Consider the following 16,880-nt stretch of genomic DNA (forward strand, 5'->3'; position numbering starts at 1 on the left):
TGCACCTTTTTGTCCGTACTTTAGGGACTTTTTTGTCTGTGTCTGTGTCTGTACCAGTGAACTCACGTACACCACCATTGACTCTTATACCACTTATTAGGGAGATTGATACTTGGAGAATCTTTTTTAAGTGAGCTCATAATATATAGCATGTTGAGACACCATACAATCCAAAAATTTAAACTTATGGGTTTGGGTCCAACAATACTATATAAACCACTCACATTTCTTACATATTAAACTCTATCATTTTAAACTCACACATATATACTGAATAATCTCGTCGTCGACAATGAAATGACCCGATAGTAAATCCTCACTCCCCTTGCGATCCGTCTGCGATAAGGTATATAACACATGTCCTACATGTGACAACCAGTCGTATGACTCGTATATATGGTGCTTTTATTTTGTCATGAAGGCATGGCTTTTCATGTTGCGTAGTTGTTGCAGATTCCGATTCTTAGTGTCTAGTTAATGTTTCGCATTAATTTCATACTGCGAATGAGGTGAGCAGTGACATAATGAAGTTCCGTCGAGATCAAAATCAAGTGGCCTTTGGTAAATTAAACAGAACGTACAAGGGAAAATGTCCACCTAGTTTTTTAGTACCTTTTGCTTTGTCTTGTCCGACTACGAGACACATTGAGAAATGACACCGCAGGTTATCCTGTTTCCATGTTGCGTAACAGCTGGCAACTTCAACTCCATTGCTTCAGATATACATTCGACAATTAGCTACCAAAGTCTCTTCCCATTTAGATCACTTGGGATTGATTTTTTTTCCTTTTTCTTTTGGAGTTGTTTTATTTGGACGGAAATTTCGTGCAAGAAGATTGTTCTATTGTAAAATATCTCATGAAAGCGTATAAACAGGCTTTATTTGTTCGGACAGATATTCGAACAGATGCAATTTAAATTGTTCAGACACTCCTATCTAAAAAGATAAAAGTTGTCTATACTTTCACATGAATTGTCATGTTGCAAACAATCTTATTGCACTATATCGGAATCCATCTTATCTAATTGCTTGTTATGGGATCACGTCATACCCAAACATTCTTGCTCCCCTTTTTTCATAAAGTCATAGATAAATGATGAATACATGAGTTCACCAAAAAGGCATATATATATATAAAATTGCTCCACATGCAAAGGCAGTGGCACCAACTTATGATGCACCCCCGCCCCTTCAAACTGCTAAAGACTATATATATATATTATATGTCTAGCTAGCTACTAGCATGAAAGGAAGATTATTAGCATAGCTAGTACTATAGGTAAGATAAGTCTAGCTTGCACATACATAAGACAATAGTATTCTAAGGAACCCACTTTGGATCCCTAGGGCTAAAAAAAGATGCCTTGACATGAGAATTAAGCAGCTTGAGAGCTGCTTTAGATTTGATGCACCTCGGCGTTTTATATTGGTTTATCGACCCACCTCGGTCGATGAACAAGTCCATCAATTCCTCAAAAGTGCCAGGCTCCACCACACGAATCTCAAGGGGCCCTACAGACCTCTCATTTACTCGGCATCCTCTGTATATGTAGTCAAGCTCTTCTTCCACAGCAATGCAACATTCTTGGAGCACCTTATCATCAAGTACTGCAATGGCTGCACCCATGCCTGCAGCCTTTGATCCATGAAGTTGGATTTCCCAAAACAATACATAATGTCCAGGCAAAGTTGACGTGTCTGCATAGCTTGTGTACTCCACCAGCAAAGCATTGTAAGGCTCCAGCAATTTCTTTGCCGCAGTGATGCTCTTATGCAAATCCTCTTCGTTGGTTTTGTCATTGTCAATGCTGAGGAGGACATTTCTCCTGCAGATGAATCTGAACTGAGGGGCTGTATTGTGGAATCCAGTCACTTGCAGCACATCACCAATACGATATCGATATAGCCCTATATCATTTACCAAAAAAGCTTAGCATTAATGCTACTACAACCCTTACCAATTGGTACCACAAAAAAAAAAAAAAAAGAAAAAAAAAAAGGCTTTTGAAGTAAGAATCTTTTTAATCTGTACTTTATCATATATAGAAAAAGAAATGTTACACGAACTCTCTTTTATGACCTTTTTTAATCCCTTTTACTTAGGTGCTTCTTACATAACGTAACAGTTGCTACGTTTGCTTTTCACTACACTATTTTTTTAATCTCATATGCTTATTAACTTGGGTGTAAAAATAAATGGAAATTAACAATGTTTTTAAACCATGAATATGAGAGGAAGCAAGAAGGGAAAGAAAATGGTTTAATATTTAAAGAGTAGTCTTACCAGCAAAAGTAGTGACGACCAATTCATAATAGCAGCCGAGCCTAACCTGCACCAGGTCGACAAGCTTATCACTGTTCACCTCCTCTTCTTCACCGACGTCCATTAACATTGTACCATTCTCTCCCAATGGTATAAATTCAAAATAACACATGTTGGGCATGAGGGTAAACGCAACGTCGGCGGGGTCACATAACGGCTTCAAGTTGACGCCGAAGTAACATTCCGACGAGGCGTACATGGTGGAAACCAAGGGCAATTTCCCATCACTGTAATACTCCAGCGCCGGTATATACTGTGCCATGGAGCCGGTCACCACAGCCTCAATGTACTTAGCTCTAGGCCAAAGGCGGCACAAAACACCCTTCCACGATGAACGGCTGCAGATGTCGTAGATCTCGCTCGCAAGACGCGGGTCCGGCGACGAAAGCACAGCGGACATCCCCGAACGGCATCGGGGGTCGGTGATGGTCAGGTCCAGTTGGCCGGTGCGGATGTCGTCGCAGAGACGAACCCAATTCCGTTCGAGGAACGAGATTGCTCGGAGAAAAGCAGAGGCAAAAACCGCCCCTAGCCGGAGGACTTGGTGGCGGTGGATTAGCCCCGCGAGCAGCTGGCAATACATGCTTTGGCTGCTGTCGTTGGACAAAATGGCTTGGTCGGGGCTTGTATAGTCGTTGAAAGGGTCGCGTGCGCGGCACTTGAAGTGCTTGCTTTTGTAGAAGCTTGTCAGCACAGCCCGCGCGGGTAATCCGCAGGGTGTAGACATTTCTGCCTTGATAAAATAAAGGTACATCGCCTTTCCCCCGTCAAGACCGGAGACATATCTGCCATTTTTAAATTGATTTAATTAGCTGCTCAAAATGATTTTAAATGTCTCTGAAAATAATGTAAATTGGATTAACTGATTCATGATTGGCATGATGAGATTGTATAAAAATGTTCTTCTGTCAAGATCTTCTGCTATTGAAGGCATCAACTTAGGCGCTCCAGCTGAAGTCCCTGAACTGCAAATATATACCATGATGACACAAGTTTATTAATATATAGAAAACCCAGAAACAGAACTCAAAAAAAAAAAATGAGAATCATGCACAGATCACCTGCTAAGCATTTCCGTAATGGGGTGACCAGAAATGAGAGAGGAGTCTTCACCATTAGCAATTCTTTGGATAAAGGGGCGGATACCCTTGTAAGTAATGACAGGAACATTAAGCTTGAACTCTAAGACATCTTTTGATCCTTTCATATACTTGTTGAGATACTCAGTTTCTCTGTTTCGGGTTAAGATTTCTTTCAAGATGTTCTTTTGAACTTCGTCAGCCTTTTGTGTGAGCCTCTCAATCTCCTTCAATGCCTCCTCGCCTTTGTACTCCAATTTCTTCCCATCCATTGTCTCAGACGGAGGAAGATGAGCAGAAGAGCACTTTTGATCGACTTGGAAAAATATTATATTCTTCTTGTTGAAACGCTATAGAACCCACAGGGGGTTTATATAAAATCTCTCTCTACACTCTACACGTACACATCATATGGTGCTGAATGCTGATGCCATTCATATTAATGCATATGATGTGGCCCCTCACAAGCTTTTCTTGATTTGAAGTTTTTTCCTCTCTGCTTAATCTACCATATTGCTTTAAAACCTTAAACATCTTTCTGATCAAATTACCGTTTTTCCTTAAGAGCATTAATTACAAATCCACACGACTAATCAAAGACGTACGTTTATGATGCACGGAATGATGATCATCTTATTATCTGTAGATGTATTTAAGCAAAAGCATTATCCTTATCCTCTGCCCCCAGCTGATAACTTTGAAATTATGTATATATTAAAAGCATCAGGATTAATTCTAGAATCAATATTCTTGCGTAACACACAAGTGCACTTGTTCAATGTCACCTGCATTTCAAACTTATTATGGAATGAGAAAAATTAATTAGCATGTAATTTACTAGAAATATTTAGAAACCGCCTTTATAACATGTGGGTTTTATTCGATAGTGTGCACGTAAAATTGATACTAAAAAATGGAAAATTATTAAGAAGGTATGATTGACAAGTTAATCACTAACTTATTAAATTGACAAATTATAAATTGTATATATGTACCTATCACGTTAGTTTGTAAAAACTTTATAGTAAAAATTGAAGTACTTTAATGCGAGCATGCGTGTATATATAAGAACGTGGCCTAAATGAAATATTCATACGGCATATAAAACTATATAATGGACAACATTGAGGTTGTAATTAGTATCTGGTTCTATGTCTCATGGGATTATCCACATACCAAAGCTTTTTTCTCTTTCCTTGTCTCACTAAAAGCAAGAGAAGAAAAGCAGGTAAAATCAAATCTCCTTTATAGTATATGTTTCCCTCTCTCAAAACGGAATGTGACGTGTAAAACACGCAAACAAAACCCTACTTCTTTCCTTTCAATAGCAAAGGTAGTGCCTTACAAGCTGTGCTAGAAAGGTGCATTTAAAACAAACCCAAGTTGCAGGCACAAAGAGTCATTCAAAGGCCCCATTAACATGATAAAGTGATTCCTAAATACCATGCACATATATATATATATATAAAGGAATTGCATGCAGCTTCAATCCATCCTCTTCAATAGTGAAAAAATAAGAGACAATCTCAGCCGTTGGATGGCTCCTGATCATCTGTGTATATCAGCAATATCCTTATCCAGATGGAAATCAAACCCCAAGTGTCGTCAGCATCGACATCTTTAAGAGATGTACCATTCAATGAGGTTGGTGCCCGCCGCATCTGTTTACAATCTTTCTTCACCTTTTTCAAGGTCCTGAGAATGATTCACTGTATCAATAAGGAAGCTCTCTTGCTCTCAAGCCCCCACAATGACAATTCAGGCAAGACATTAACACTAGTGCAATCGAATTTCTTTTGCCATTGCAGGGAAGTTTTTGATAATGGAGGAGAAAGTGAACTTTTCGGGGCATCATTTTTCCATGACTAGATTGAGCACATCGCGTGCTTCACTCAAATCATGATGTCCCCCAATACCTCCTTGGAAGTATTCACCGTACCATCTTTCTACACTTACCAACATTACATCCATCATCCCCTTCAGTGCCTTTTTTTTTTATATTTTTTCTATGTACTTTACCGTCCACGATCTCCTTTTCTTTCTCTAGGATTGTTCATAATTTTGATGCAGCATGGCGTAATGGGTTTGTAAAGACAAACAGCATAAGAGTCGCTACTCTTTTTAAAATTAGGGGTTGTTTGGCAAACAACACCCCCACCTCTAAACACTATTTACTTTATTCTTAAAAAAAAATCAACATCAAAGCATTCTCATTTTTATTTTACATCATTCACTTTTTATATCATATCATTTACTTTTTACTAATAAAAAAATTTAAAAAAAAAAAATCTCACTATAAAATAAAACTTTTTCACTTTTTAATACACTTTTTCACTTCTCGATCAATACTAATCACTATTTTTATTTTTATTTTTTTTAGGTGAACAGTGTGTGGGGGTGTTTGTGTTGTTTAACAAATTAAACACCCCCTAAGATTTGAGCAGTATTTATTAAAAAAAAAAAAACTAAAAAACTATTGAAAAGCGACGCTTTAGGTTGCATGTCCATAACATGTATCTATACAAAACGAACTTCTAAATCTAGTAGAAAGCTTAAATAAAATTGATTTAACAAAATTATCGACAGCTTGTACAAATGGGATCACTTACTCGTTTGCAATAAAATTTAAAATTTCATTCTTAGATTGTAAGGAACACCCAAACAAGATAGCGAACGTGAACTATTGTAAGTCCTCCTAGCTAGATGATCACCTCGTTCGAAGACCCAGATAGCGAACGGGGCATTTTAGAACCTTTCCTCAGACTTTTGCCCTGCCTAGATAGTATGAACGAGCCGTATACCTCTTACGAACGCCTATGCTAGTTCCATTTGTTTTCTTAAATTCAAATGCTACCTGGTCTACATCAATCTTATTTGCTGTTTGGATGTAACTCACTTCATACATGCCATAGTAACAACAATAGACATGAAGGAAGACATATAATACAAGAGCTTTGAAAGTAAATGAATTAAGAGCAATAATATGTGCGAAACCCTTTCACAAGGAATTTGCTGGCAAAAGCAAATTATCACTATAAATAGGAAAAATGCAATGCGTGTGTACGTGGCAATATTGTTTCAATGTGTGATAATATCTTTCTCAATGTCTATAAATGGGGGTCACATGGGGCCTCATTAACTGAAACCCATCATAAATATCTTTGAGATTTTTCACAAAACGTGGCACTTTTTTGAGGATAGGGCTTCATCTAGTTCTGAAGACTCTTATCCCTTCTCTGATGAAATATAACCGTACGTACAATGAATATTATTTTGCACGACAAGCACTATGCTCTATGACAAAAAAGGCCTACGATAAAAGCTTCCTATAAGGATGTATAGGCCAGCATTTTTCTTGCAAGAAGCATAATGGAGGCCACCTTTTGGGTAGTGTGAGGAAGGTGAGAAAGATACACCAAATGAGACGTACAAATTAACCAGCTGCTTTAACATGATCATGAAATATATATATATATATATATATATATATATATATATATAATAGTTCTTTTTTTTTTCTTTTGGAAAATGTAGGTGTAATGACGTGTATAATTCCTGAATAAGCATAGCATATTATGTATGCATGATATGATGTGACTATGTATAGTAGGTGCGTCGGTGACACTCATTTTACTCTCTTTCTCTCATGACTTCGCTCCATCATGAGAAGGGGTTTTCATATACAGAAACATGCATTGTTTCTGGCCAACTTCTTCAATTCAATGCCAATGCCATGACTTCACTTTTGGGACATTCAATTCTAGGCGTTAATGGAATATTTCATTCTCTTCCATGTTCTTACTAGCTTTTAATCATAGCTCTTAATGAGTACTGAGTATGCATCAATAATGAGACATTTCATGTATGTTTCAATAAAGCACTCTTAGCCAAGCAGTGTTGGCGACTTATGCAATACCCCGAAAGTTTAGCAGCAAAAATCATTAAAGCAAAGTACTACCCCAATGGGTCTTTTTTGTCGGCTAAGATGGGGAATAGGCCGTCGTATGCTTGGAGGAGTATTATGGCAGGCAGGGAATTATATGAAGAAGGGATCTTTTGGCGTATTGGTAATGGTAGGTCAATCTGGATCCGAGAAGACAAATGGATTCCACTACCTATCACGTACTCACCACAATTGGCTAGTCCCAACATACGTGGGCAGGCAGTGGTGGCTAATTTACTAGATGACAACCTAGTTTAGTGGAACAGGTCTTATATTTTCCAGAATTTTGGTGCAGACGAAGCAACTGTAATTTGTAATATCCCTTTGAGTAGATATAACCAAGCGGACAAACTTATTTGGCGAGGGTCCAAGTCGGGCGAATTCTCGGTTAGAAGCGCTTACCACCTCGAAAAAGAGAGATAGGCTCGGAGGAAGGGGGAAAGCTCCTAGGGAGCCCAATCACAGGCCGTATGGAAAATGATTTGGAGGCTGAGGATTTCGAACGCGGCAAAGGTGTTTTTATGGAGGGCTTGCAACAATATCCTTCCAACAAAAGACAACCTTAAGAAGAGGAAAGTCTTCGCAAATGACACATGTTTTTTCTATTGTAGGGCCATTGAAACTGTCCATCATATTCTTTGGGACTGTCCTTCATCCCAGGATGTCTGGAGTGTAAGTGGCAGTAAACTCCAAAAACAGAGGACAGGGGGTGACAACTTTAGGGAGGCGATGGAGTATCTGAAGGATTCCTTACGCAGAGAAGACATGGAGTTATTCGTTTTGACTGCCAAGAGGATCTGGAAAAGGAGAAATGGGGTGGTACATGGGGATCAGTTCACCCATCCATGTGTGGTATCGAAAGAAGCCAGGGATGAAGTGCAACAATACCAGCGGGCCAACGAAAAACATCAAGAGGACTCTACAATCTCGCAGGTGATTAAGCAGAAATGGGAAGCTCCTCCATCGGGAATCTTTAAAGTCAATTGGGATGTTGCTATTGTCCAAGCGAAGGAACGAATGGGAGTGGGGGTTGTTATACGAGATGAAAGGGGGGCTATTATTGTAGCGCTATGTAAGCCAGTAGATGGGCTCCACGACCCAATAGAAGCCGAAGCAGCTACTGCTCTCAGCGCCGTAGAATTTTGCATGGAGGTGGGAGTACACGATATTCTCCTAGAAGGGGATTCGTCTCTCGTGATAAAGGCGGTAAGAGATTCGAGCCCAAACTGGCTCCACTATAGGCAGATAATTGATGACATTAAAATTGTTTTGGGGTCTCTACGTCGATGGAGTATTCGACATGTTAAACAGGAGGTGAACTCAGCGGCACATGGTCTGGCCAAAAATGCAACCAGAAATCCAAATCCTCAAGTTTGGCTGGGGGAACCACCTAATTGTATCCTTGATATGGTTATTTTCGAGCAGTTGGCTCTATCTTTGTAAGGCTTCGGCCTAAATATTTTCTAAATTATGAATGAAATTTATCATTCCTAAAAAAAGAGACATTTCATGTTCAATTATCTTATTATTTTATCAATATTGGGTCATTAATGGCGGGGTTCAAGTAATTAAACAGATTGATGGCAATTAGTTTGCTAGAGAAATGTAAAAAATAAGATGGAGAAAAAGTATGTGTGTGTTGTGTGGGTATTCTTTCCTTAGTTCAAAACATGATTTACATTTTGAAACCATTTATATAAATTAAATAATTAAATTAACAATTTTCTATCAACTTAAGCTTTTAGGATAAATAATAATTTAACATGGTGATTTAACATATTTAACAAAACTGTGTTTCATGAGCAAATTTCAAAATATTGATTAATTTCTGGTTTTTTCCTTGATGATTATGTATGTGGTTTTATATCAATTAAAAAAATAATTGATATACAAAATGCATTTTAATTCTCATGGCTTATTATTTGAAGAAGTTAATATGAAACAGTCGTTAGGGTTTTCTCATCCTCATCAATATCGTAGGGCTTGTTTGGATGCAATATTAAACAATGATATTTATGGGCTGAAGCAAAGCCCCACGGGCCCAATTATGCTAATTGAGCTCAAAATTACAAAAAATGGACTTCTCTACTTCTCAGTCTCATTCATTACGTTTTGTACTTCGAGAAGCTTCTCATGACGTCATCCACTGCGATTGATTCCTTAATCCGTTCATTCAATTTGGATTTTGCGATAAAACAAGTTGGTGATCTTCATTATAATTTTCTCTTGCTCTCACAAAGGCAATACATCATCAATTGGCTTAACATACTCATATGCTACGCAGCGATATTATAAATTTAATATAAAGTTATTTATAAAGTGGTGGTGATAATTTATAATCGAGGAAATAATTAAGTAAAAAAAGTTAGCTTATCAATTTCTCTAATTAGGGGAAAAATACACTTTACTCCCCGAAATATCCATGCATTTGTGTTTTAACGCCAATGTTTAAAAAGTGACGAAAGACCCCCACAATGTATTTGACATTGGCAAAAACCACCATTTGTCCATCAAATCCGTCTATTTGGACGAAACTAAGTCATATGGTGGCACATGACATTTTTCAACTGAAACTTTCAAAAATGTCATCGGGAATAAAGTGTAATCATAAATGACTTTGGGGGTAAAGTGTAAACATAAAAATTTTAAAAAAAATAAAAACACTAGACCTAAAACTTAAAATAAAAAGTTTATATTAAAAATTAAAATTAACAGAAAAAACCAAAAACTAAACTAAACCTAAACTTAAAACAGAAAGTTTATATACAAAATAAAAAATCAATGGAAAAAAAAAAAAAAAAAAAAAAAGCTGGGGGTGGCCAAGCCATTTGGGTTAGCTCGGCCCCCTCAATTTGGCCAAGGGGGCGGCTTGGCTACCCCAATTCGACCGGTATGGGGTACTGAACCACGTATGTGCCCTATGGGGGTGGTCCAACCACTTCATATGCTTGAATAGGGGTGGGCGAAACAACCCCAAATGGGTTTGGGGGTGGCCAATCGTCCGAGAGCTCATCCCTTAATAGGAGGCAAAAGAAAGTTGTTAATGAGGGAACATCTTTCAAATACTTTAAATTCTACTAAAAAATCTTTAGTTTGCTCTTTTTCTAGGCGTGGAGCAATATGGGCACCGGGGTAAATCAATTTGCTCGTAGCTCCTATTTGTCTACTATGATGGGTGAAGAAGAAGATTCTCTCCCAAGTTCAGAGGTATTGGGAATGGAATTGATTGAAGGTTATTGAGACGGATCCTCTAGAGTACTTCCCTCATAAGGCGGTATGATCACAACGTCTAACTTAGCCAACAAGGGAGGGTTTTGTGGCCATGGATGTAAGGCAGAATGGGAAGGCTAGTTACAATTGGAAGTCCTCATTCGGTCGGTCTAGGGGTAGCTTGGCTAAGTAAAAGTTTTTTTTAGGGGTTTCTTCTTTCTTTCCTTTTTTTTTGTAGTTTTTGATTTTTTTTTCTTTTAATTTCTTTTTTATTTTGTATATAAACCTTTTGTTTTAAGTTTTAAGTTTTTTTTTTTTTTGTTTAGTTTTTGGTTTTTGATTTTTCTTTAATTTCGTTTTTTATTTTTTACATAAGCTTTTTTTCTTTTTCTTTTTTTACACTTTATCCCCCCCCCCCCCCCCCCCCCAAAAAAAAAAAGTTACTTACGTTTACAGAGGTTATTTTTGAAAGTTTTGGTTAAAAAAGGTCACGTGCCACTCACGTGACTTGGTTTCCGTCCAAATAGATGGATTTTATAGACGGGTGACTTTTTTGTCAACGTCAGATACATTGTAGAGATCTTTTGTCACTTTTTAAACATTGAGTGCCAAAAAGCAAATGCGTTGATACTTTAGGAGGCTAAAGTGTATTTTTCCCCTTAATTATTTTATTAATGATAGATTGTCAAGTTAGTTTGTAAATGATTTTGTCGTAATAGTTTTAGTACTACCCCTAGTACCCCGAGTATTTTCCTATAAAGGAAACATCACTTATACCCCCATGAAGTTTCATCACTTTTGAGAAAAAAATAATAATAATAATAATAAGAGAGAGAGAGAGAGAATTTAAGGGTAGAAGAGCTCTTATATCCCATTTGGGAAACAACCAAATGTTAAAATACCACCTTCCCATATAAGAGACCACTTGTTAAACAACCACTTGTTAGACCTCTGATTGTGGAATAGTATGATGTACATAGGAGGCTCCTAGCCTTTTTGATTATGATCACTTCACACCAATTGATGTCACTGTGTCGAATGGCCACTTAAAATAATAAAACTTTCCGCATCGATTCAGCTCATGTCACGTCATTGGTATGAAGTGCATATGATAAAATGGGTGTGAAGAATATATTTATATATTAGCATATTAATTGCAACTAGGTTTGGGCGGAAAAAAATAAAATTGTTGATATGAACAAGACATAGTATTACAAATCCCCCATTCCTTGATCAAATCGATGACTCCAAATGATCATTCAATAGTTTCAACATTAAAAATAGTTTTCAAGACTAACACTTGGAAAGTTCTTCCAAACCTTTATGAATACACATGTAACTTTGTGTAAGATATCGACGTTTCTTGATGGCTCATAGCATTTGAAAGAAGCTACAACCATTGCTTTTATTGTAACATACAACCATCCAACCATCGATTTAATAGTACTCCACAATACCATAATTAACATTCCAAGCTTCGATTAGAGAGGCTCCTAGGTTTTTGGAAAAAAGCTCTTTGCGATGTTCCTGCCACCACCATTAGGATAAAACCCGCCAGGTTTACGCTCATCGCCACTTCCATATATTATCCTCAAGATCTCTGGCGGCGTCCGAGCGTATGAACGAGAGTTAGAATTGGCGGAGAGAACATTGTTGTACATAGGATTTTCCACTGAACGAAAGAAAGGTACTGTTACTCCTTCATCTTTGTTGCCACACTTGCCTAGCTTGTTTCTGAGCCAAGAGATTATGTTCGTAAACATAGCAACAGTAATGTTATATGGAAGCACCTTCTGGTAGGCTCTCTCGTATAGTAGTGTTCTTATAACCGCATCCTGTCAAGCCTCCATGCCTAAAAGCGACGCCACCAACTACCAAGAGAGAATATTGACTAATTATAAGGTGATACTTGCATGGTTGAAACAAAATTGTCTAAACTTTTGGGATAAATAGTAATTTATGCTCTGACAGGTTGGCCACACATAATTCTACTAGATCCCAATCACATCTTCGAAGACATTCTATTCCCACACACTATCTTCCTCCAAAACTCCTTAAATTATATGAAAATAAAAGAAATATTTGGTGACTTTCCATACGAGACAAACGTAGAAAATTGTGCTTTAAACCCTTTTTAAGGTTGTAGAGTGTAGACAAATTAATGTTTTCAGCTGAATACATTTCCCAACAGAAAATTAATATTTTACACCAAAACAAAATGGGCTTTATTATGGTATTAGAGCAATTGTTCTAGTTCAAATCTTATATCTGTCATTCATCTTGATACCATATCAATGAAATATTAATTTTGTGTATTGAGCATCATCACTTATTAATGCCATATGTGGGGAGTGTTAGAATATAATTAAATCAATTACTTTTTATTAGCTTAAAAGGAGTACAAGTAGAGGTTCTTACACTTCGAGAAGTTTCGTTGGTAAGGCTTGGAATGGTGCCAACATAACCCACGAGTCCTACATAAAGGATTGCATAACATGTTAAGAGATAGTGGACAGTGTCATAGTAAGGGTCGAATGGAGGATTCAATTTGAAACCAAATGCTTTGTCAAATAAGTTTGCAAAACTCTGAGGGCTAAGATCCAACTTGGACCTTGGAATTCCTCCTATTGATGTAATTATAGCCTTGAAAAATCATTGTCAATTTATTAAATATTGTGTATCTGCTAAAATGAAACAAAAATGGAGGAGATTACAAATTGAATGAAAATAAATCAAATATATTTTTTATCTATAGGACTTGAGATGACCAACTTCCTGGTATGCAAATTCCTCAATGATACTGCCAATTACAGGCTCAAGATTGGCCTTCTTAGCACCAATGGGAGGCAGACCACCGGCAACAAAAGTTGGAGTGATGGCGTCAAGTCCTTTACCAAGTGCACCATACAAGAAAAATTCAGCTTCAAGGAATTCAAGGTTAAAAGCAAATTGAATCCGGTCAATATCATTGGCAACAATTGACCCATAGTTGGGTTTACCCAAGACCTAGCTAAGTTTCAATGAAATAAGAAAGATAAAGACATAAAAGGAAGGGCTAGCCATTGTCTATAATGTCTAAGGCATGCAGCTTATGTGAGATGTGCATTATTGAAGTATGCATTTGCAGCTTATATAGAGAAGGTTTGTTAGAGATAAGATTAGGGTGCATGAGATATGTTTACTATTTGTGTTGGAATTATTAGAATTAGGTTAATTAAAATTAGTATTGGGATTAATTAGAAGTTCTTATATATCCATCAGCTTAGGTGTCACCCTATAAATTGCATTATATATAAAGATCATTTTGTTGTGAATAAAAAAAAAAATCAGATAATGTATTAATTTGTGAATCGGTTGTATTCTCTTGCCTTGAATGGAGTTTTGAGTCGCCGCTTATATGGTCAACGCTATTGCTACAATTTATTGTAGTGTGGTAAAGATAGCATTTATAATTTCCTTAATTTTCAATTTGATGGCTGTTGTAACACCCAGTGAAAATCAATTAACTGTTAATTGATCTCATGGTTCATCTCTCAGCCTTATTCCGCAGGGAACAAGACCAAGGGATCTCTACTCCTCAAAAAGAGAGGATACTAAGCAGCAGAAAGCATTAAGATTTTATAAACATTAATCATTACAACCAGATCATTTACCAAGGAAAATCACAGTAGATGTAATCACACCATACATATCATCTTTACAGGGGATTCATTATATACCTTAATATGCAAACATGCATCAAAGCTCTTAAGTCTACAACATAACCCAAAAGTACTAGTTACCATAAGCACCCGCCTAAGCTTGCAATCAGTCTTCAAGGATCTCCCGGATCGAATCTTCCACAATAACCAGATGTTTCGCGGTATCCATCTTCTGCTAAACTATCTATAACAGCATGTACATATGGAGAAAAAAGAAGAAGGAAAGAATGCAAAGGTAAGTCTGACGACTTAATGAGTATAAATGTACATGAAGTACCCATCATTAAATGGTAAACTCGGTTATTTATAAAGCACATGGAACATTATATGAGATGACAGTTTATCATGTATGCAATATAGATATAATATATATTGTAATATGATAATCAATGATATTTCAACTGTATAGTCTACTCGAAATATTACCTCTTTCCGGCATGGTTGGCGTTGTCCCGAAGGACCTGTATTACAATACCAGTGCCTCGAATATTTTACGCTACCGTCCATAAAACTAACAGCCCGACCGTGTTCGACCTTGGGTGGCCCATACTACTAGTAATGTATGTCCTGTCAGTGGCGGAGCCAGAATTTTGATTCAAGGGGTCAAGATTAAAAAATGAAGTTGAACGAAAATTGATTAAAAATTTTTAAAATAGAAGTAAGGAAATAAATTAACAATTCAACAAAATGTAATTATTGTTTAAAACATATAAATATAACCTCTTTTTTTTTGTCACGCCTAATGTTAATTTAGTCAGTTGTCATCGATGAGTGACATGAGTCTTTATATTTTAAAACTGCTATATAGTTTACTGTCTTTAATATATTTTTCTCAATATACTTAACCATATAATAATTATTCTACTACTAATATCCATTCGGTTATGTAAACGATTTTTAATAATATTTATTGTTAAAAATGCTCTTTCAGTCGTAAATGTTACAACTAAATCAATAACAATGTTACAAATAAATAATTGAATAGGAATAAAGCAAAAGAGTAGAATTGTATGAAAAAAGGTTATACAAATAATTCAAACGGAATTCGCAACTACCAACACAATTTAGGTTCACTTTTTTTTATTTATATATAATATGCTAATATTTCGGTCTTTTTTTTTTATATATAATATACAATTTTTTTTTTTTTTTCAATAGTCACTTTTCACATTTTATCATAAAAGGTTAAATGAAACGGTGCATTTTTTGATCTCTTGAGTTGGGCACTCCACGTCTTCTCGCAATTCAACTGTCAGGCATGAAAAACGTAACGTTTTATCTTGGATGCCCTCAAGATATCCAAAAAAAATTTAGTGGGGGCGAGGGAAATTTTATGCCCCGATCAACCCCCCTCCCTCCACTCCTACGTTTTGTAGTGACCAACCGTTAGGCATGGCTACGTCGGTCACGAAATAATCATTGGATCCAAGGACCACATACACACACATTTGACCATAAAATTAATCTGTATAGTAAGCTTATGACTATTATCCCGCACGTACCGATGTACCATGTCATACGATGCAACTAATTTTATCCATCTCTTACATGTATACTTTTACAAGTCTCATAATTATCTTGTTAATTAACATACTTTTTTCATAAAAAAGAGTTCATAGTAGTTTCAAAAAATGTATTCCATGAGAGTTGTAAATATGTATGTTTAACATAAATAAAATAGACGTGCAATGTGGAAAAAGAAATAACAAGTATCCATGTGAGTTTGTACTCACCCGAGTCGTAAGGCTCTTCCATAAAATCTCCTCAAGGCTCCATAACCTCGAATACTAAAAAAAAAACCTATCATTAGTTTTAAGCTCGAACTAAAACGAACCTATAACATAAAATAAGGACTATAGAACATTGGACCAAGATGATGTTCCCTGGAATGTGGAAAACTTTTTACAAAAAATATTTTATATCGAAACAAACGAACTATAAGTACAACCCTTGTTTTTCATTCACGAATGAAACATGTGAAGATTGACTTCTACTTTGTGAGGAAAAAGGTTGAAAGAGGAGCAGTGGGAACATCTCTAACAAGCCAACCCACAAAAGGCAACAGCATTACAGATTCTTAATGAATTGTTTGAAGAACAACAAAAATCATGCTGATCGAAGCATCAATGTCAGTGATTGTGAGATGAGAGCCGCCTAGAGTAATACTAAAAGGAAGATTAGAATCATTCTTGAGTTCTCCAAATGTGACTTCACTTTTAAAATTATCATTGAATTTGAAATGATCATTATGAAATTTTAATTTGTTGGTAATTTTAAAAATCAAGTCAGATTTAAGAGGATTTTTCTCCTTTTTGCATTACTCGAACGACTTAATATTATGAACTAATGCTATAAGTCACTCTTGTGTCCCTCCAAGAATGATGTGACTCTTAAAATTAATATTTAGCTTGTAATTGATCATTATTGAATTTTAATCAAATTATAATTTTAAAAGCTATATTATTTTTTGAGTAACACAATAAAGACTTATAGAAGTACTTAATATTATGACATAACATTGAACAAAATCAGGTTGGATCCTGAGTACAAAGATCGCATCGAAGAATAAGGTAGTTGTAACAAAGCGTGCACATATGAAACGACAATAACAACAGTGTTGTTG

At 36.3% G+C, this 16,880-nt stretch overlaps 1 protein-coding gene and 1 pseudogene across 1 annotated transcript; both read right to left on the minus strand.

The window, feature by feature from the left end:
- Positions 1-1,048: 1,048 nt before the first annotated feature.
- Positions 1,049-3,795, minus strand: GH3.9 (putative indole-3-acetic acid-amido synthetase GH3.9). Its single transcript, XM_059581689.2, has 4 exons — positions 3,386-3,795; positions 3,188-3,289; positions 2,286-3,109; positions 1,049-1,909 (listed from the first exon to the last, which is right to left on the minus strand). The coding sequence occupies exons 1-4, from the start codon at positions 3,673-3,675 to the stop codon at positions 1,323-1,325; spliced, it is 1,803 nt and encodes a 600-aa protein (XP_059437672.1). The 5' UTR covers positions 3,676-3,795; the 3' UTR covers positions 1,049-1,322.
- Positions 3,796-12,049: 8,254 nt separating this feature from the next.
- Positions 12,050-13,619, minus strand: LOC132169125 (ferritin-like catalase Nec2 pseudogene; annotated as a pseudogene).
- Between the last annotated feature and the right edge of the window lie 3,261 nt (positions 13,620-16,880).

The sequence above is a fragment of the Corylus avellana genome, chromosome 1 (assembly GCF_965113065.1).
Source record: "Corylus avellana chromosome 1, dhCorAvel1.hap1.2, whole genome shotgun sequence".
In the NCBI taxonomy this organism is placed as follows: Eukaryota; Viridiplantae; Streptophyta; class Magnoliopsida; order Fagales; family Betulaceae; genus Corylus; species Corylus avellana.